This window comes from Coloeus monedula (assembly GCF_965178545.1).
Source record: "Coloeus monedula genome assembly, chromosome: 4".
In the NCBI taxonomy this organism is placed as follows: domain Eukaryota; kingdom Metazoa; phylum Chordata; class Aves; order Passeriformes; family Corvidae; genus Coloeus; species Coloeus monedula.
In genome coordinates this window covers 75909719-75926647 of record NC_138784.1, presented here as the reverse complement: position 1 = coordinate 75926647, position 16929 = coordinate 75909719, and the positions used below count along the sequence as shown (strand labels likewise).

Genomic DNA, 16929 nt, shown 5'->3' with positions numbered 1-16929 from the left:
AAAGGCTTTTTATGTGCTGTTCCGTTCCCAGGGCGTTAGGGATCCTTTTTCCTGCAGCTTTTGAGGCGCTGCGGTTTCTTTGTGTCTGGGTGTGGAGCAGTTAATTTAAAAAGTAACATTTAAATCAAGAAGCTGTGCAAATTCTGTCCTTAGCATGGGGTAGGGCAGCAATTAGGAGGCTGCTTTACGAGATACTGGGTGAGGATAAGGTTGGTGATCAAAACAAAGTACTCCTGATAGCATCTCTTTCTTTGGGAGCTTCAGAGGCCGGGCAGGATTAGAAGGAGCTCTTCATTTTGGGTGCACATTTGTCCAACACAGAGGCCTTCAAGGGTTTATTGCCAGGGGCAGTTTTTTATTAAAGGAAAAACTCAACGCAGCCCCTTTCCCTGTAGAGCAGCATCCCACAGTGCTGGGGACTTAACTGCTGGTGGCCAGGGCATGTCTGGTGGCACTGAGTTGGGTGGGATGTGGGAGCTCTGCCGAGGGATGGGCACAGGCTGGATCTGTGGGCTGAGGCCAGAGAGGTGAGGGACAACCAGGCCAAGTGCCAGGTCCTGCCCTTGGGTCACCCCAGGCCCCTGCAGCGCTCCAGGCTGGGGCTGGAAAGCTGGGAAAGGCCCTGGGGGTGCTGTGCCAGCGGCTGGACAGGAGCCCAGGGGTGCCCGGGGGGCAGGAGGAGGCCGATGGCCCCTGGGCTGTGGCAGCCCCAGCGTGGGCAGAGCCCCAGGGCAGGGACTGTCCCCTGTGCTGGCCCTGCTGAGGGACCCCCTGGGATCCTGGGGCAGCTCCGGGCAGGAGAGCCCTGGAGGGGCTGGGGCATGTCCAGGGCAGGGAACGGAGCTGGGAAGGGTCTGGAGCCCCAGGAGCGGCTGAGGGAGCTGGAAAGGGGCTCAGGCTGGAGCAAAGGAGGCTCAGGGGGGACCTTGTGGCTTTGCACAAGTCCCTGACAGGAGGGGGCAGCCGGGGGGGTCGGGCTCTGCTGCCAGGGAACAGGGACAGGAGAGGGGGAACGGCCTCAGGCTGGGCCAGGGCAGGGGCAGGGTGGGCATCAGCAGGAATTTCCCCATGGAAAGGGAGCTCAGGCCTTGGCAGGGGCTGCCCAGGGAGCTTTGGAGTGCCCATCCCTGCAGGTGTCCGTGGAATTCCTGGAGGTGGCACTGAGGGCTCTGGGCTGGGGCCAAGGTGGGGATGGGGCAGAGCTGGGACTGGATGGGCTGGGAGGGCTTTTTCAACCTAAAGGATGCCAGGATTTTGTAACGCAAATGCAGAGATTTCGTTAATTTTTCAGATGTTAAGGAATAATGAAGAAATTCATGTTTGTAGCTCCGAAGGGGAAAACAAAAGGAGATTCTTGGGAAACTGCTGAAATATTTTGGTTGAGAAAATATGGTATCTGTGAATTTTAGGTGTATCCAAGTGGTTTTCAATCAGCAGCTTGGGCCGGGGGATGTCTCAGGAAGCTGAAACGCCTCTTTGGGGTGTGTGACAACGATGAACCCCCAGTGAGTTGGGGTCACTGTCTCCGAGGCCCGTGGTGTGTCCTGCCTTGCCTTTAGTCAGGGATTCCAAAAAGAACCGAGCAGAAGAGGGAAGGAGGGAACAAAGAGAATGGTGCTGGATGAGAATGGAGTTGTGTAAAATCCTGATGTTAAAGGAGTTGTTTTGTTCGTGTGCTGCCCCTTGGGAGGGTCTCCTGGAGCTGCAGAGCTGCCCCTTGGTGGAGAACCTTCTGCAGGTCCTGTCCCTTGGCTGTTCCTCTTGGCTGGCATGGGATGGGCTCCTGGCATGGGGGTGGTTTGAGAGCCCATGGCTGGGTTCATGGAATCATGGAGTCCCAGACTGCTTTGGGTGGGAGGGACCTCCGAGCCCCTCCAGTGCCAGCCCTGCCATGGCAGGGACACCTCTCACTCTGCCAGGCTGCTCCAGCCCCAATGTCTAGCCTGGCCTTGGATTCAATCTTTGCCGATTTAAAGATGGACATGAGAATTATTCCATCTTGGAAGCAGAGTGTGTTCCACAGGAGTCTGAGGTGGGAGCCTAAGGAGGTTGAGAGAGCTCTGAAATAACTGAGTAGCTCATGATTCTCTTCCCCTGGCAGACTGAATCCCAGAATCACTGAGGCTGGAAAAGCCCTCTGGGATTACTGAGTCCCAGCTGTGCCCGATGCCCACCTTGGCCCCAGCCCAGAGCCCTCAGTGCCGCCTCCAGGAATTCCTTGGACACCTGCAGGGATGGGCACTCCAAAGTGTGCCAAGGCCTGTGCCAAGGCCTGAGCACCCTTTCCATGGGGAAATTCCTGCTGAATTCCTGCAGGATGGTGATTTTCTGTCTCCCTTCTCCAGCAGTCACAGGAGGAGGACTCTGAGATGCAGCCCTCGTCAGGGCTGACCCAGGACATTTGCAGGGTGCTCTGAATTCTGGAGGGTGTTTGCTTCTCTCAAGGAAAGCCGGGTCCTTTTTAGGGAAGTGAAATTGTGCAGTTGAAAAATGTTGATAACCCAAATGCTCCAGTTGGGAAGAGATTGGGGATAAAAATACTGCCAATGTAAATTGTTGTGAGGTGGCAGTGGGGTGTTATGTATGAGCCTGGCACCGCTCCTTGCCTGCTTTCCTTGGAGTGGTTGACAGGTCTGGGAATGGATCAGGGCTCACTTCCAGCTGGGCAGGGAGGGAGAGTGCTTGGCTGTGCGGGCAGGAGGTGGGAAAAGGCTTGGGATGACCCTGCTGCTGCCCTGGGAGTCAGGAGGCAGCAGCGGGACACCTGGGCACCCTCCACATCCCTGCTGGTGATGCACTGCAGGCTCTGGCTTCTTCCCAGGCAGCACTGGGCTGGGATAACCCTAATAACAACAACAGCACTAACACAATAACAACCCCCTCTGCTTGGGGGTGTGGGCACTTCAGTGCCATCAGTGACTGCGCTGGGGAGTCCTGGGCTGCGTTTCCTCATCAGGGCTGCCTGACCTTGGTGGGGGACCTGCTGTGGATTGAGTGTCTGACTGAAAAACCACAGCAGCTGCACGTCCATCCTGTGGTGCACCTGGAATCACGGAGTAATGGAACATCCTGAGCTGGAAGGGACCCACAGGGATGGTGGATCCAGCTGCTGGCCCTGCCCAGGCACCCAACAGCCCCACCCTGGGCATCCCTGGGAGCAGAGCTCCAGCAGCCTCGGGCTGTGCCCATTCCCTGGGGAGCCTGGGCAGTGCCCAGCACCCCCTGAGGGAAGAACCTTTCCTGATCTCCAACCTGACCCTGCCTGGCACAGCTCCATGGAGATTTGAAAAGATTTGGAGCAGGCTCTGGCACCACAAGGTGCTGGTTCTGTGCTGGATCAGCTCCTGTGGAAGATTCCCAGAGCTTAGCCAAGAGTTTAAAATAGTAACTGCTCTTGGTGGCTTCTCCAGTTACCAGGATCATTCCAAGGATCTCATGATTTGCATATCGTTTTCCAAATGTCCACATGCAGAGGTAAAGAAATTTGCTGTTGCTCTGAAGCTGAGTTGATGAAGGAAGTGTTGAAATGATGTTTGCCATGAGGAGTGTGTGGATTTAGGGATGAGCCGGGGCTGGGAACAGCCGGCAGTGTTTGGGCAGAGGGGTGGGCTGGCTGCTCCTCCATGGGGATGGAACAGGAGCTCCAGAAAACTGCCAGAGGGCAGGGATGGATGGAATCTTGGGAAGGAATTCCTGGCTGGGAGGGTGGAGAGGGGCTGGGCTGGAGTTCCCAGAGCAGCTGTGGCTGCCCCTGGATCCCTGTTCGTGTGCTGCCCCAAGGCCAGGCCAGGCTGGACATTGGGGCTGGAGCAGCCTGGCACAGTGGGAGGTGTCCCTGCCCATGGGCACCCCCTGTGTCCTGTCCCTCCATGCCTTGGCCCCAGTCCCTCTGCAGCTCTCCTGGAGTCCCTTTGGGCCCTGCAAGGGGCTCTCAGCTCTCCCTGGAGTTTCTCCTCTCCAGGAGCACCCCCAGCTCTGCCAGCCTGGCTCCAGCCCTGGAGCAGCTCCATGATCCCTGGACTCTCTCTCCAGCAGTTTATCTCAGCTGTTGTTTATTTACTGTTAGAACCAGTGGCTCTGGGAATATTTCAATTCCCGCATTATGGTTGAGGTTCAGAAGAGTTGGTGGAAGGATCTTTATGTATTTATGTATTTATTTATTTATTTACTGGAAACGAGGAAGCAGCAGAGACCAAAGCCCATCCCAGTGACCCTGGGGCTGTGTGGAGTCAGGAATGGGCTGCAGGAGTTTGTGGGTTAGAATTAATCAGGACTATCTGGAGTGACCATCTTGGTCAGTTGATGTTTGTGGTCACTTGGCTGTTCTGGCCAAGCATTGGGGCGGTGCCTGGATGGTTTTACAGCTCTTCCACCCTTTAATCCCTGAATTCCTGGCAGAGAGAAGGAGGGTTAGGAAAGAGCTGAAGATGTCATGAAACCCCAACTTCAGAAAGTGCAAGTGTTGATGGTATAAAACCCCCAAAATGGGAAAAGCTCTGGACTGCTTTTTCCAGTCTGCATCGCTCACTTCTGCTGGAGTGAAGAAGTTGGAGAGTCCAAGTGTTTTAGGCTGGGATTACCTTTTTTCCTTTGGCTATATTTAGCCATGGAAAGGGCTGCCCAGGGAGGTTGGAGTCCCCATCCAGGGAGGTGTCCAGGGAATTCCTGGATGTGGCACTCAGGGCTCTGGGCTGGGGCCAAGGTGGGCATTGGGCACAGCTGGGACTGGATGGGCTGGGAGGGCTTTTCCAGCCTCAGGGATTCTGGGATTTTGTTGGGACTCTTAAAGCAGGTGAGAAGAGGCTAAATAAATCCCAAAATTTATGTGAGTGGACATTGATTAGGGAATAGTTTGTGTTTGTTCCATTTTCCTGTCAGCAGTGCAGATACCCTGGGGAATGCTGCTTTTCCTTAATCCCAACAGCTCCGACTCTTCCTTTATCAGTGAAGTCTTGAGGGAAGTTCTAACTTATATAAAAGGTTGAATTTAGCTCATCTGGGTTGATATTTCTGATCAACCATGATAAAGTAACTGAGGCAGTGGGAAGATTTCAAATTTTGTTAAAAATAGCTGGGTTTTGTACATGCCTGTCCTTTTCCAAATGCTCCCATCCCACTGCTGCCTCCTGGGATGTGCCACGGGATGTATGGGACAGGCAGGAATTCCGTTCCTCTCATGAGGCTCATTTTTAAGGGTTAAATGGACCTTTTGGTTGTTTTTAATGAGGAATTCCTGATTCTCCTCATCCTCTCCCAATGCCTTTTGCAGCTAAAGAACCCTTTCCTTGCTGGGAGCAGTGGTGGGTATGGGTTCACCACGGGGAGGAGCATTCCAGCCTCCCTGGATCCCTTCTCCCGGCTTGCCTGGAGCAGCAGGCACAAAAGCGGGAGGAGCCCATGGCAGGGAGGGTTGGGTGGGATCTCAGGAAAGGTTCTTCCCCCAGAGGCTGCTGGGCACTGAACAGGGAATGGTCCTGGCCCCGAGGGCTCCGGGAGCGTTTGGGCAGCGCTCCCGGGGTGCACAGGGTGGGGTTATTGGGGGGTCTGTGCAGGCGATCCCTGTGGATCCCTTCCTGCTCAGGGTATTCCATGACTCGATGAGTCCAAGGACAGTTCCCTGCTGCCATCCGTGTGCTTGATGTTTAATTCCCAGCTCCCTTATGCACAGGAGCACAGGGAAGGCTCCAGGCTCTGCTGGTGCCCATCCCTGCTGCTGGTTGGACCCAGGGATCCTTGTGCCGGCTCCAGGGTGGGCTCTGATGCCCCGTGTCCAGCAGGGATGTGTTACACACACAGCACTGGGCACACAGGAGTTATCCACAGGAGTATCCACAGGAGCAGCGGATCTGCTCCTCCTGGGCTCTGCAGATCCTCCAGCAGGGCTGGTCCAGGTAGAAATTCCCTGAGGGGAGCTCGGGAGAGGAGCTGGGACATGTTGAGCAGTTGTTCATGACTTGCTAATGTGTAAATGCTTTTCCAAAGGCACTGGAGAGGTTTTTAGTGGATTTTCGTCTGCTCACTAACTGAGCCTTCCTTGCTTGCCTGAGTGGATTCCATGGAAAGGCTGTGGAATATCTCAGCACCATCTGTCCTAAGGCCTGGAAGGTGCAGCCAGGGTGGGGAAGGTGGGCTCTGTTCACCTGGGATCGGCACACAAATGTGTGCAAAAGCTGCAGCACACTTGGATTTCATTGTGGCTTGGAACTGAACCATAGCCCTGAAAGCTCTGGTCCCTGGATCCCTGGCAGTGGCCAAGGCCAGGCTGGACATTGGGGCTGGAGCAGCCTGGCACAGTGGGAGGTGTCCCTGCCATGGCAGGGCTGGCACTGGAGGGGCTCGGAGGTCCCTTCCCACCCAGCCATTCCAGGGTTCTGTGATTTATACAAAATAGACTTTCACTCTTGACTGATATTTTTAATTTGTTCGTGTTTTTGGGACTGTGCCTTTGCAATGACAGCCACAGCTCTTTGTGTATATTTGGGATATTTGGGACCAGCTGCTGTCCCATGGAAGGAGCTGCAGCTCAGAAGCCTCTTGAACTCCTTTGGATTTTGCTCCCACTAAACTTTGGGTGAGTTCTTTGGGCGTTTGGCCACTGCTCCTTCCAGAAGGGGAAACGGCTCCATTCCTTCTGCCCTGTTGGTCCTGACACCTTGGGGAGGTTTTGCTGCCGTGGGAACGACGCTGGATATGAAGGAATTCTGATCACCAGGAGCTGCGTCAGCCCCTCGCTCCTGAGGAACAGCACCAGCAGCTGCTGATGTCACCAGGCATGTCCCTTGGCCAGCAGATGTGTCCTGGTGACACAGCAGTGACACGGGGTGGTGGCACACACAGGAAGTGCTGCTGTGTCCGGGGTGTCCCCAGAGGCTCTCCAGAGCAGTTCCTGTGAGGATGTGCTGGAGCTCGGGGCTTGCTGGGGTCGGCCAGGCCAGATCGCTCCGTGTCCCAGCCTGTGGGCACCTGCAGCACGTGTGAGAAGTGACAGGGAGAGGTTCAGGCTGGATATTCAGAAAAAATCCCCCCAGGAGGGTGGGCAGGCCCTGGCCCAGGGTGCCCAGAGCAGCTGGGGCTGCCCCTGGATCGCTGGCAGTGGCCAAGGCCAGGCTGGACATTGGGGCTGGAGCAGCCTGGCACAGTGGGAGGTGTCCCTGCCATGGCAGGGCTGGCACTGGAGGGGCTCGGAGGTCCCTTCCCACCCAGCCATTCCAGGATTCCCTGATTGTGGAATGCAAAGCCAACTGAGAACAAGACAAGTTCTCCCTTCCACCCCCCCATTGCTCCCTGTCCCTGGAGCAGCTTCTGTGTGTTGTGAGAATTCCGTGTGTTCCTCCGTGGCTCTTCCAGCCTCGAGCTCTCCAAAGCTTCAGTGTCCATTTAAACCAGAGGTACAGAATTTTACAGAACTCTCAGCATTTGTGGCTCAGCAGAGAATTGTTGAGGTTCTTGCTGGAGATGTCCCTGCTAATGGCAGGGGTCGGGCTCTGCTGCCAGGGAACAGGGACAGGAGAGAGGGAACGGCCTCAGGCTGGGCCAGGGGAAGGGCAGGGTGGGCATCAGCAGGAATTTCCCCATGGAAAGGGTGCTCAGGCCCTGGCAGGGGCTGCCCAGGGAGCTTTGGAGTGCCCATGCCTGCAGGTGTCTGAGGAATTCCTGGAGGTGGCACTGAGGGCTCTGGGCTGGGAACAAGGTGGGGATGGGGCACAGCTGGGACTGGATGGGCTGGGAGGGCTTTTCCAGCCTCCCTGATCCTGGACTCTGTGAAAGACCTTTGGGCACAAATTCCAGGGAAAAAGGCATCAAAGCTTAGAAATAAAATCCTGAACAGTTTTTGTTCAGATCAGTGCCCTTGGTTTTGGTTGATGTTGTACCTCCAGTTAAATAATCACAGATTGGAAGATGAGGAAATCCATTTATTTTCACATTAAATTTAACTTCCATTTGATGCAGGGACCTTCTGCTGGTTGGTTTTGGTTTGGGTGTATCCCCACAGCACACCAGGAGTTCCTGGAGTTGAGGAGATTGGTTAAAGCCCAGCTCTGGAGCTGTGGGGCAGCTCAGGGGCTGAGCCAGGCTTGGCTCTGTCGTTGCTTCCTCTGTGATCACCTTCCACCATCCCAGGTTGTTCCAAGCCTCATCCAGCCTGGCCCTGAACACTCCAAAGAAGTTCAGCTTTGCCCAGTGCTGCAGGAGGGGGGAACTGGGATACCTGGGAGGATCCTGTGTGACCCCATGGTGATGCCTTGGCAGGGGCTGTCAGTCCCTACGATTTTCCTTTGTGCAGAGAGGTTCTGTGGAAGTTCATTCAGGGAAGAAAATAAAAACCTTTGGCCCTCAGGTACCTTTGGTTATTGGTAACTTTAAAAATCTTTTCCAGGATTGGAAGCTTGCAAAGGAATTCACACTGGATGAAAACCGTTTCCTGAAGCTGGGTCTATTCCAGGAACTGTAACCCAAATGTTTCTCTGTCCGTGGAGGAGATTTCACGTTTGAAGTAACTTCTACTGAAGGTAGGAACATCTTCCTGTCTTTTTATCTTGGAATGGGCTGGGTGGGAAGGGATCTCAGAGCCCCTCCAGTGCCAGCCCTGCCATGGCAGGGACACCTCCCACTGTGCCAGGCTGCTCCAGCCCCAATGTCCAGCCTGGCCTTGGCCACTGCCAGGGATCCAGGGGCAGCCCCAGCTGCTCTGGGCACCCTGGGCCAGGGCCTGCCCACCCTCCCAGCCAGCAATTCCCAATCTCCCATCCAGCCCTGCCCTCTGGCACTGGGAAGCCATTCCCTGCCTCCTGGCCCTCCATGCCTTGGCCCCAGTCCCTCTGCAGCTCTCCTGGAGCCCCTTTAGGCCCTGCAGGGGGCTGCGAGTTCTCCCTGGAGCATTTCCCTTTTCTTCCTGGAGTCTTCTTCAGCTTGAACTGGATGGGCTGGGAGGGCTTTTCCAATCTCAGGGATCCTGGGATTCACGGTGTGCTGGGCAGGATCCTCCCTAAACCCAGGTTCAGCTGCGAAGTGCCTCTCAGAACCTGAGCTCAGGTTTGGGATTGCTGGGAAGAGGATGAGCTGCTGTGTCCCTGTTCTCCTGGGCACGGCTGTGGCTGCTCCAGGAAGTTCCCAGTGCAAGTGCCACACTGTGCACTTGTCACGGGCAGGGAGAGGGAATGGGCCGGGATCTCTCACCCGAGCTCCCGAGGGGAGGAATGGGAACCGTGCAGCAAAGCAGCTCAAGGCACGCAGGAGCAGCTGCCCTTTCCTGCAGCAGGAATTCCATTGGGGGTTCGCTGCCCTGGGATGCCCTGGAAGTGTGGGAGCAGTGGGATCCTTCCCAGTGGGTCAGCTGACTCAGGCATCTTCCTGTTGGGAATTTCATTGGGAAAAGTTTCCCTAATGTTCCAGAGGGAGAGATTTGATGTAAAACAAGTTCTCCCATGGGAATAGGGGATGAGTTAAAGATGCACAGATGGGAATGGTTCGGTGGGATCTTGGGAAGGGATTCCTGCTGGGAGGGTGGTAAGGGGCCGGGATGGAATTCCCAGAGCAGCTGGGGCTGCCCCTGGATCCCTGGCAGTGGCCAAGGCCAGGCTGGACATTGGGGCTGGAGCAGCCTGGTGCTTGTGACAGCTTTGGTAGGCTCAGCCTAATTCATTTTTGTGTCCCAAGCAGGTGTTGATTCCCTGCTGTTCCTCTTTCTTCTGAGATCACTCCCAAATCCACTGGCCCTGGTTTGGGACCTGCCTGTGCCCTTTCCTATTCCTAATTTGCTGTTGATTAATTTCTTATCTTTATCCAACTGCTGAGTCACCAAAGTGAGGGAGTTTTGCTCTAAAGCTATTTGGGAATTCCATGCTGAACCCTTCAGTGGGAATTCAGCTGAGCCATGGATCAGCCTGGCCTTGTCCATCTGTGTTTTCCAGGTGGATTTTCCAGTGGTGGAACAGTTTGCTGAAAAAGCTGGTTTGGGGCTTCAGGTTCAGCAGGTTCAGTAAAGTGAGATTTTATTCCCTGGAGCTGGATAAGTGTTACTGGGTAACTGGGATTAAAGGCGGAGAGCTCTTGGATGGATGTGTGGTCCTGGTGTGCTCCAGACTTCTTCCCATACTGAAATTGGAGGCAATTCTCTACGTTTTGGGGTATTTTGTGTTGCTTTGTGTAACAAAGCTTAAAATTATTTATTCTTCTGGAAGAAATAAGGGAGATTTTGTATTAAAACTTGGCAAGGAAAAGAAGTAAGCTTAATGTTCCCATCAGGAAGCTGTGTCTGTGCAGGCTAAAATCCACCCTGGGTGGAACTGGGACCTGTTCAGCGGGGCCAGAGCTGCTGGAGTTGGGCTTGGCTTTCGGATTTTGTACTGGAAGCTCCCGGGATGGCAGAAGGATCCTGAAACTCTTTTTGGGAACGTCCTTCCCTCAGCACCTCCACGTGTTCCCACTTCATGGAAAACATTCAGTGTTTTATTTTAGCAGGAATGGTCTTAAATGGGCCTAAAAAATCAGTAAATCTTGGGAATTTTGTCCTGCTTTCCAGGAGGAGTTGCCTGGGCGGTTCCTGCCCCTCCGTGTTCACTTTTCCTGGTGTTGGAGTGCCGGGAGCATTTCGGAAAGGTTGGGAAGTGCGGTGGGTGTTTGGTCTGTGCCTGTGTTTGCTGAGGCTCAGGGAGCCCTTGGTGACACAGAACTGACTGGGAATAACCCTGGGAGAAATCACACCAGTCCAGGGCCGGGGTACTCACGGAGCCCTGGGATCAGGGGGGCTGGAAAGGCTCCAAGGCCACGGAGTCACCTGGGACGGAGCCCCTGTCACCAGCACCAAGGGCTCTCTCCTGCTGTTCCCACTGGAGCTCCCGAAGGGAGCCTTTGGGATGTGCTGGACGAGCCATTCCCTGGGGGCTGCCGGCAGCAGGAAGCTGGGAGACATCCACGGGAAAGAAATAATAAAAGGACAAATTCCCCGTTGGAATTCCCAGCCAGCAGCTCCCCCGGCTCAGAGCGCTTTGTGTAAAACGTTGATTTTGTCCTTCATGCACATGAGCAGCCTGGGGCAGGAGCTGTCCAGGACAGCGAGGAGGCACCCACACGGCTCTGGGGAGGGTGGAAAATAAAATAAAATACAGTAAAATAACATAAAACAAAATAAGATACAGTACAGTAAGATAGCATAAAATACAATGCAATGCAATACAATAACATAAAATACAATACAATAAAATAAAATACAATAAAATGAAATTAAATAAAACAAAACAAAATAAAATACTCCCCACCAGCTCCTGAGCAGATGGAGAAGGAGAAGAAGAATGGAACAGAGCAGTGGTGGCAAAAGGGGTCCCTTGTTTGGGGTTTTTAACAGCAAGTGCATTAATTGTTGGAACTTTTTCTAAACGCAGCTGGAATTTTGTTGGCAGGGAATTGAATATTCCCAGCCCTGAGGAGGCAGGGTTTGTTAGTTTTGGAATTCTGTGTCAGAAGAGAGAGATGAAACATCTCCTGCGTTGTCCCAAACAAGTTCAACACCCCAACACTGCTTTTGGTCATGAACAGGAATTAATTTGTGGGTTGGAAACCGGTGCTGCTGTGCTGCGACCGTGGGGCTTTAATCCCGGTGAGGCCCAGACACACCTACAGCAATCCCCTTCCCTGATGGCCTCAGACTGAAGGAGGGCAGGCATGGATGGGATCTTGGGCATTGGGAATTCTGGCTGGGAGCATGGTGAGGGGCTGGGCTGGAATTCCCAGAGCAGCTGGGGCTGCCCCTGGATCCCTGGCAGTGGCCAAGGCCAGGCTGGACATTGGGGCTGGAGCAGCCTGGCACAGTGGGAGGTGTCCCTGCCATGGCAGGGCTGGCACTGGAGGGGCTCGGAGGTCCCTTCCCACCCAACCATTCCAGGATTCCCTGAGCCTTTGGTGCCCACACAGAGGATCTTTAATTGCTGCTGTTAAGGAGCTGTCCCAGAGCCTGGTGCCAGCAGGGGTTGATGGGGGCTCTCCTTGGCTGCAGCCTCTCTCCTCCTTCCCAGCACTGCAGCTCCCTGCAGAGCCTTGGTGGCACACACAGGGGTTGGGGTGGCACTGGAATTTCCCTGGGCCAGGTGTGGAGATGCTCCCTGGAAGGCAGCTCAGCTCCAGAGGCAGCAGCAGGTTCTGACACAGAGCTGCTCTCCTGGAGCCCTCGCGGGTTTTGCTCTCGTTGGATATTCCAGAAATAAAATGAGCAGCTGGGAAGGGCTTTGAGTGTCCACCTGAAAAAGGGAAAATATTTCTGCTTTACTGGTGACAAGAGTGACCTAAATTAAAGTACTGAGATGGGAGATGTGGCAGATCCCATGGAATCAGAGAGTCCTGGAATGTTTGGGTGGGAAGGGACCTCCGAGCCCCTCCAGTGCCAGCCCTGCCATGGCAGGGACACCTCCCACTGTGCCAGGCTGCTCCAGCCCCAATGTCCAGCCTGGCCTTGGCCACTGCCAGGGATCCAGGGGCAGCCACAGCTGCTCTGGGAATTCCATTCCAGCCCCTCACCATCGACCAGGGAAGGTCAGGCAGCTTTTCCTAGAGATGCATAAAAAGTTCAGGAAAGCTGTAGAATTGCCAGGTTTACAATGGGTGTCAGTTTGGAAGGTGAGATTTCCATGTGGATTCCACACCTGTGGAGGGAATATTTCTGCATTTGGGTTGACTGAGCCCCCAAACCTCCTTCAGTGAAAGCCTTTGGTGCCAGATTTTCCCTCGGTGAATTTATAACCAAGCTGAGATGGTTAAAAATACCCAAAGAACAGTTTGTGAGGAACACACCGAGCCCAGCAGCACTGTCACTGTGGTGTCACGTAGGTTGAACATTCAGATGGCTGCTCCCAACTCCAAAATTCAGTGCTGAAATCCCAGAATCCCAGGATCCTGAGGTTGGAAAAGCCCTCCCAGCCCATCCAGTCCCAGCTGTGCCCCATCCCCACCTTGTTCCCAGCCCAGAGCCCTCAGTGCCACCTCCAGGAATTCCTTGGACACCTGCAGGGATGGGCACTCCAAAGCTCCCTGGGCAGCCCCTGCCAAGGCCTGAGCACCCTTTCCATGGGGAAATTCCTGCTGATGCCCACCCTGCCCCTGCCCTGGCCCAGCCTGAGGCCGTTCCCTCTCTCCTGTCCCTGTTCCCTGGCAGCAGAGCCCGACCCCCCCGGCTGCCCCCTCCTGTCAGGGACTTGTGCAGAGCCACAAGGTCCCCCCGGAGCCTCCTTTGCTCCAGGCTGAGCCCCTTTCCAGCTCCCTGAGCCGCTCCTGGGGCTCCAGCCCCTTCCCAGCTCCCTGCCCTGGACACGCCCCAGCCCCTCCAGGGGTCTCCTGCCCGGAGCTGCCCCCAGAATTCTGGGTGGGAAAAACCCGAAGTGTAAAAGAAACTCAAAATTTTTCCCCTGGGTTCCATGTCCTGATTGCTGTAAGTGCTTCACTCAGAGTGTCAGTGTGGAAGTTACACCATGAAGGACCCAGTGATTTAAAATCTAATGGAAAAATTGGGGTCTTCAGCCTTTTGCAAGGTCCTGCTCTGGTGGCTGGAAAGCAGAGGCCCCTCAGTGTCATTCCTGGAGGGAAAAGGGGTTTTTAAGAGCACAGTGTCCCAGCTGTGCTGTAGCTGAGGATATGCAGAGTGGGACTGGTGAAGAATCAGGCATGGGGACATTTTTGGATGCTGGAAAAAGCCAAAGGAATGGATGGAGAGAGTTCAGCATGTGGAAACGGGGATGTGGGTTAGGTTACAAACAGCCCTGTGATCCTGGCTGTGGAATCATTTGGTGCTGTCGGGTCATCTGGGAAAGTGGCACAGGGACACGGCTCAGCCCAGGGACTCCGTGTGCAGGGTGTGTGTGACCAGGGCTGGCACTGCCCGGGATGGGTCTGGAGGGAGCTGTGCCATCATCCACATCCCTGCGGAGCGACGGCCACTGCCTGTGTTCGAGTGCTGATGGCTGGAGGGGGACTGGGGCCAGGGGCTGGAGGGCCAGGAGGCAGGGAATGGCTTCCCAGTGCCAGAGGGCAGGGCTGGATGGGAGATTGGGAATTGGGAATTGCTGGCTGGGAGGGTGGGCAGGCCCTGGCCCAGGGTGCCCAGAGCAGCTGGGGCTGCCCCTGGATCCCTGGCAGTGGTCAAGGCCAGGCTGGACATTGGGGCTGGAGCAGCCTGGCACAGTGGGAGGTGTCCCTGCCATGGCAGGGCTGGCACTGGAGGGGCTCGGAGGTCCCTTCCCACCCAACCATTCCAGGATTCCCTGAATTCTGTACCTGGTCCTGTGGCCCAAGCAGGATTGTGAAGGGTTGTCGAGGAGCTGAGCTGTGATGGTGAAGGGCAGAACTGGAAGATAAAATGTTAAGCAAGTGGAAGAGCCCTGGAAGAGTCTCTTAAGGATGGTCTGAACAGTGCCTTGGTTTGGTGTAACCCACAGCTGTTCTAAAATTCCAGGCACTGGGAAAGCAAAGTGGAAAAGCATTGTTAATAGAACTGACACTGGGAAAAATTGGGATAACCAAAGGGCAAACAAGGGTTGGGGGAGGAGAGGATGGAAATGGGAGGTACAGAGTGCAGTGCCTCAGGAGAGCCTTGGAGGGGCTGGAGCATGTCCAGGGCAGAGAAGGGTCTGGAGCCCCAGGAGCGGCTGAGGGAGCTGGAAAGGGGCTGAGCCTGGAGCAAAGGAGGCTCCGGGGGGACCTTGTGGCTCTGCACAAGTCCCTGACAGGAGGGGGCAGCCGGGGGGGTCGGGCTCTGCTGCCAGGGAACAGGGACAGGAGAGAGGGAACGGCCTCAGGCTGGGCCAGGGGAGGGGCAGGGTGGATGGTGGGGAAATTCCTTCCCCAGCAGGGTTGGAAAGCACTGGAAGGGGCTGCCCAGGGAGCTTTGGAGTCCCCATCCCTGGAAGTGTTTAAAAAATGTGTGGACGTGGCGCTTGAGCACCTGATTTGGTGGTGGATGGGGTTGATGGTTGGACTCGATGATCTTAAAGGTCTTCTCCGACCTCAGCGATTCCGTGATGATCCGTGCGGGATGTGGAGCAGTAACTGGTGCTTTCCCACCCCCAGCCAGTCGTGTCCCATCACCATGTTCTGGAAGTTTGATCTGAACACAACGTCACACGTGGACAAGCTGCTGGACAAGGAGGATGTGACCCTGGAGGAGCTGATGGACGAGGATGACGTCCTGCAGGAATGCAAGGCCCAGAACCGGCGGCTGCTGGACTTCCTGTGCCAGCAGCAGTGCATGGAGCAGCTGGTCACCCTCATCACCCACGAGCCCCCCGTGGACATGGACGAGAAGGTCCGATTCAAGTAGGTATTGGATTCCTGCTCCCCCAGGACAGCCCAGCCAGGGGTCCCGGGGCTGAAAACAGAGATTCCAGCTGGGTTCTGTCCGTACTGCCAGGGCTGGCAGCTCCTCGCTGGGGGAGGCTTTGAGCCCTGGGGATGCCTCAGCAGTTGGGGCTTGGAGGGAATTGTCAGCATTTGTTGCTTTGGTTTTGATGGTGTAACACTGAGTTGGTCCCCAAAAAAATTCCTACCTCAAATAATGTCTCCAAAAAATCCTATCTCAGTGTCTCAAAAATACCTTATCCTGCTGTTCCCTCAAAATCCAAAGCCCCCTGAACAGGTTTATATTACAGGAAAGGGAAGCACAAGAGGTAGAAATCTCTGAACTCGATGGATTTCCAATCCCACAGAACAAAGTGAGCTGGAAAATGAATAAAATCTGGGATGTTTTCAGTGTGCTGCACGTCCAGATCCTGCTGATTCCAGGGATCACAGCTCTGGGCAAGCCCTGCCTCTGCTCAGACCATGCCGAGCTCCTCACAGGGGTTTGGTTCTCACCAAAGTTGTGTTTATGCATTTTTGACTCAATGTATACTCAAAAATATTGACATTTGGGTTTGGGAAGTTTGTTTGCCTTTGTGAAGTTTATATAAAAATAAAAGGCTGCTCTGACTGTAAATAAATAAAACTGGGCAGGTTTTTCCTGGTGGGAATGGATCAGGGCTGGGGTTGGTGTTGATGGAAACCCACAGAAATGCCACATTCAGGTCTGGCTTTAGATAAGAGTGTTGGTAACGGTGGTGAGGTGGCTGTTCCCAGGTGAGTGAATGCCTGGGAATATGCTGGGTAATAACTTGGATTATCCTGGGGCTGCTCTGAAAGGTGAGTTTGGGACCCACCTGCAGAGCTGCCCCAGCCCTGGGGACACAGCAGCAGGACCTGGAGCTGCTGGAGAGAGTCCAGAGAGGCCCCGGAGCTGCTCCAGGGCTGGAGCCCCTCTGCTCTGGAGCCAGGCTGGGAGAGCTGGGGGTGCTCACCTGGAGAAGGGAAGGATCCAGGGAGAGCTGAGAGCCCCTTGCAGGGCCTAAAGGGGCTCCAGGAGAGCTGCAGAGGGACTGGGGCCAAGGCCTGGAGGGCCAGGAGGCAGGGAATGGCTTCCCAGTGCCAGAGGGCAGGGCTGGATGGGAGATTGGGAATTGGGAATTGCTGGCTGGGAGGGTGGGCAGGCCCTGGCCCAGGGTGCCCAGAGCAGCTGGGGCTGCCCCTGGATCGCTGGCAGTGGCCAAGGCCAGGCTGGACATTGGGGCTGGAGCAGCCTGGCACAGTGGGAGGTGTCCCTGCCATGGCAGGGCTGGCACTGGAGGGGCTCGGAGGTCCCTTCCCACCCAACCATTCCAGGATTCCCTGATTGTAACCAAAGAGGTGAAGAATGAGGGAAGGGGTGGACAGGGAGGGCTGATGTTCAGGGAGCGTTTTCTTGGCAGCCCTTGGGACTCCCAGGAGTGTCTCCAAAGCCTGGAGGGGGGAAGGAGGTTTGAGCTCATTAGAAACCAGGGAAGCTTTTGGAATAAATACAGGCTGAGCAGGAAGAGTGGACTGTGTAAATCCAGATGGAATCCCACTTTTGGCTCTTCAGGAGAGGTTGTGAAAGTT

General features: G+C 55.1%; 1 protein-coding gene across 2 annotated transcripts in view; it reads left to right on the top strand.

Moving 5' to 3' along the window:
- PPP6R2 (protein phosphatase 6 regulatory subunit 2) overlaps window positions 1-16929 on the top strand; it is a 55374-nt gene that overhangs the window by 12011 nt on the left and 26434 nt on the right. The window contains exons 2-3 of one of the 2 annotated variants that reach the window (XM_082281010.1): window positions 8378-8510; window positions 15052-15297. In XM_082281010.1, coding sequence (XP_082137136.1) covers window positions 15071-15297 — 227 coding nt within the window. In that variant the 5' untranslated portion in view covers window positions 8378-8510; window positions 15052-15070. Of the gene's footprint in view, window positions 1-8377; window positions 8511-14992; window positions 15298-16929 lie in introns of both variants that reach the window. The other variant, XM_082281009.1, reaches the window with a different exon arrangement.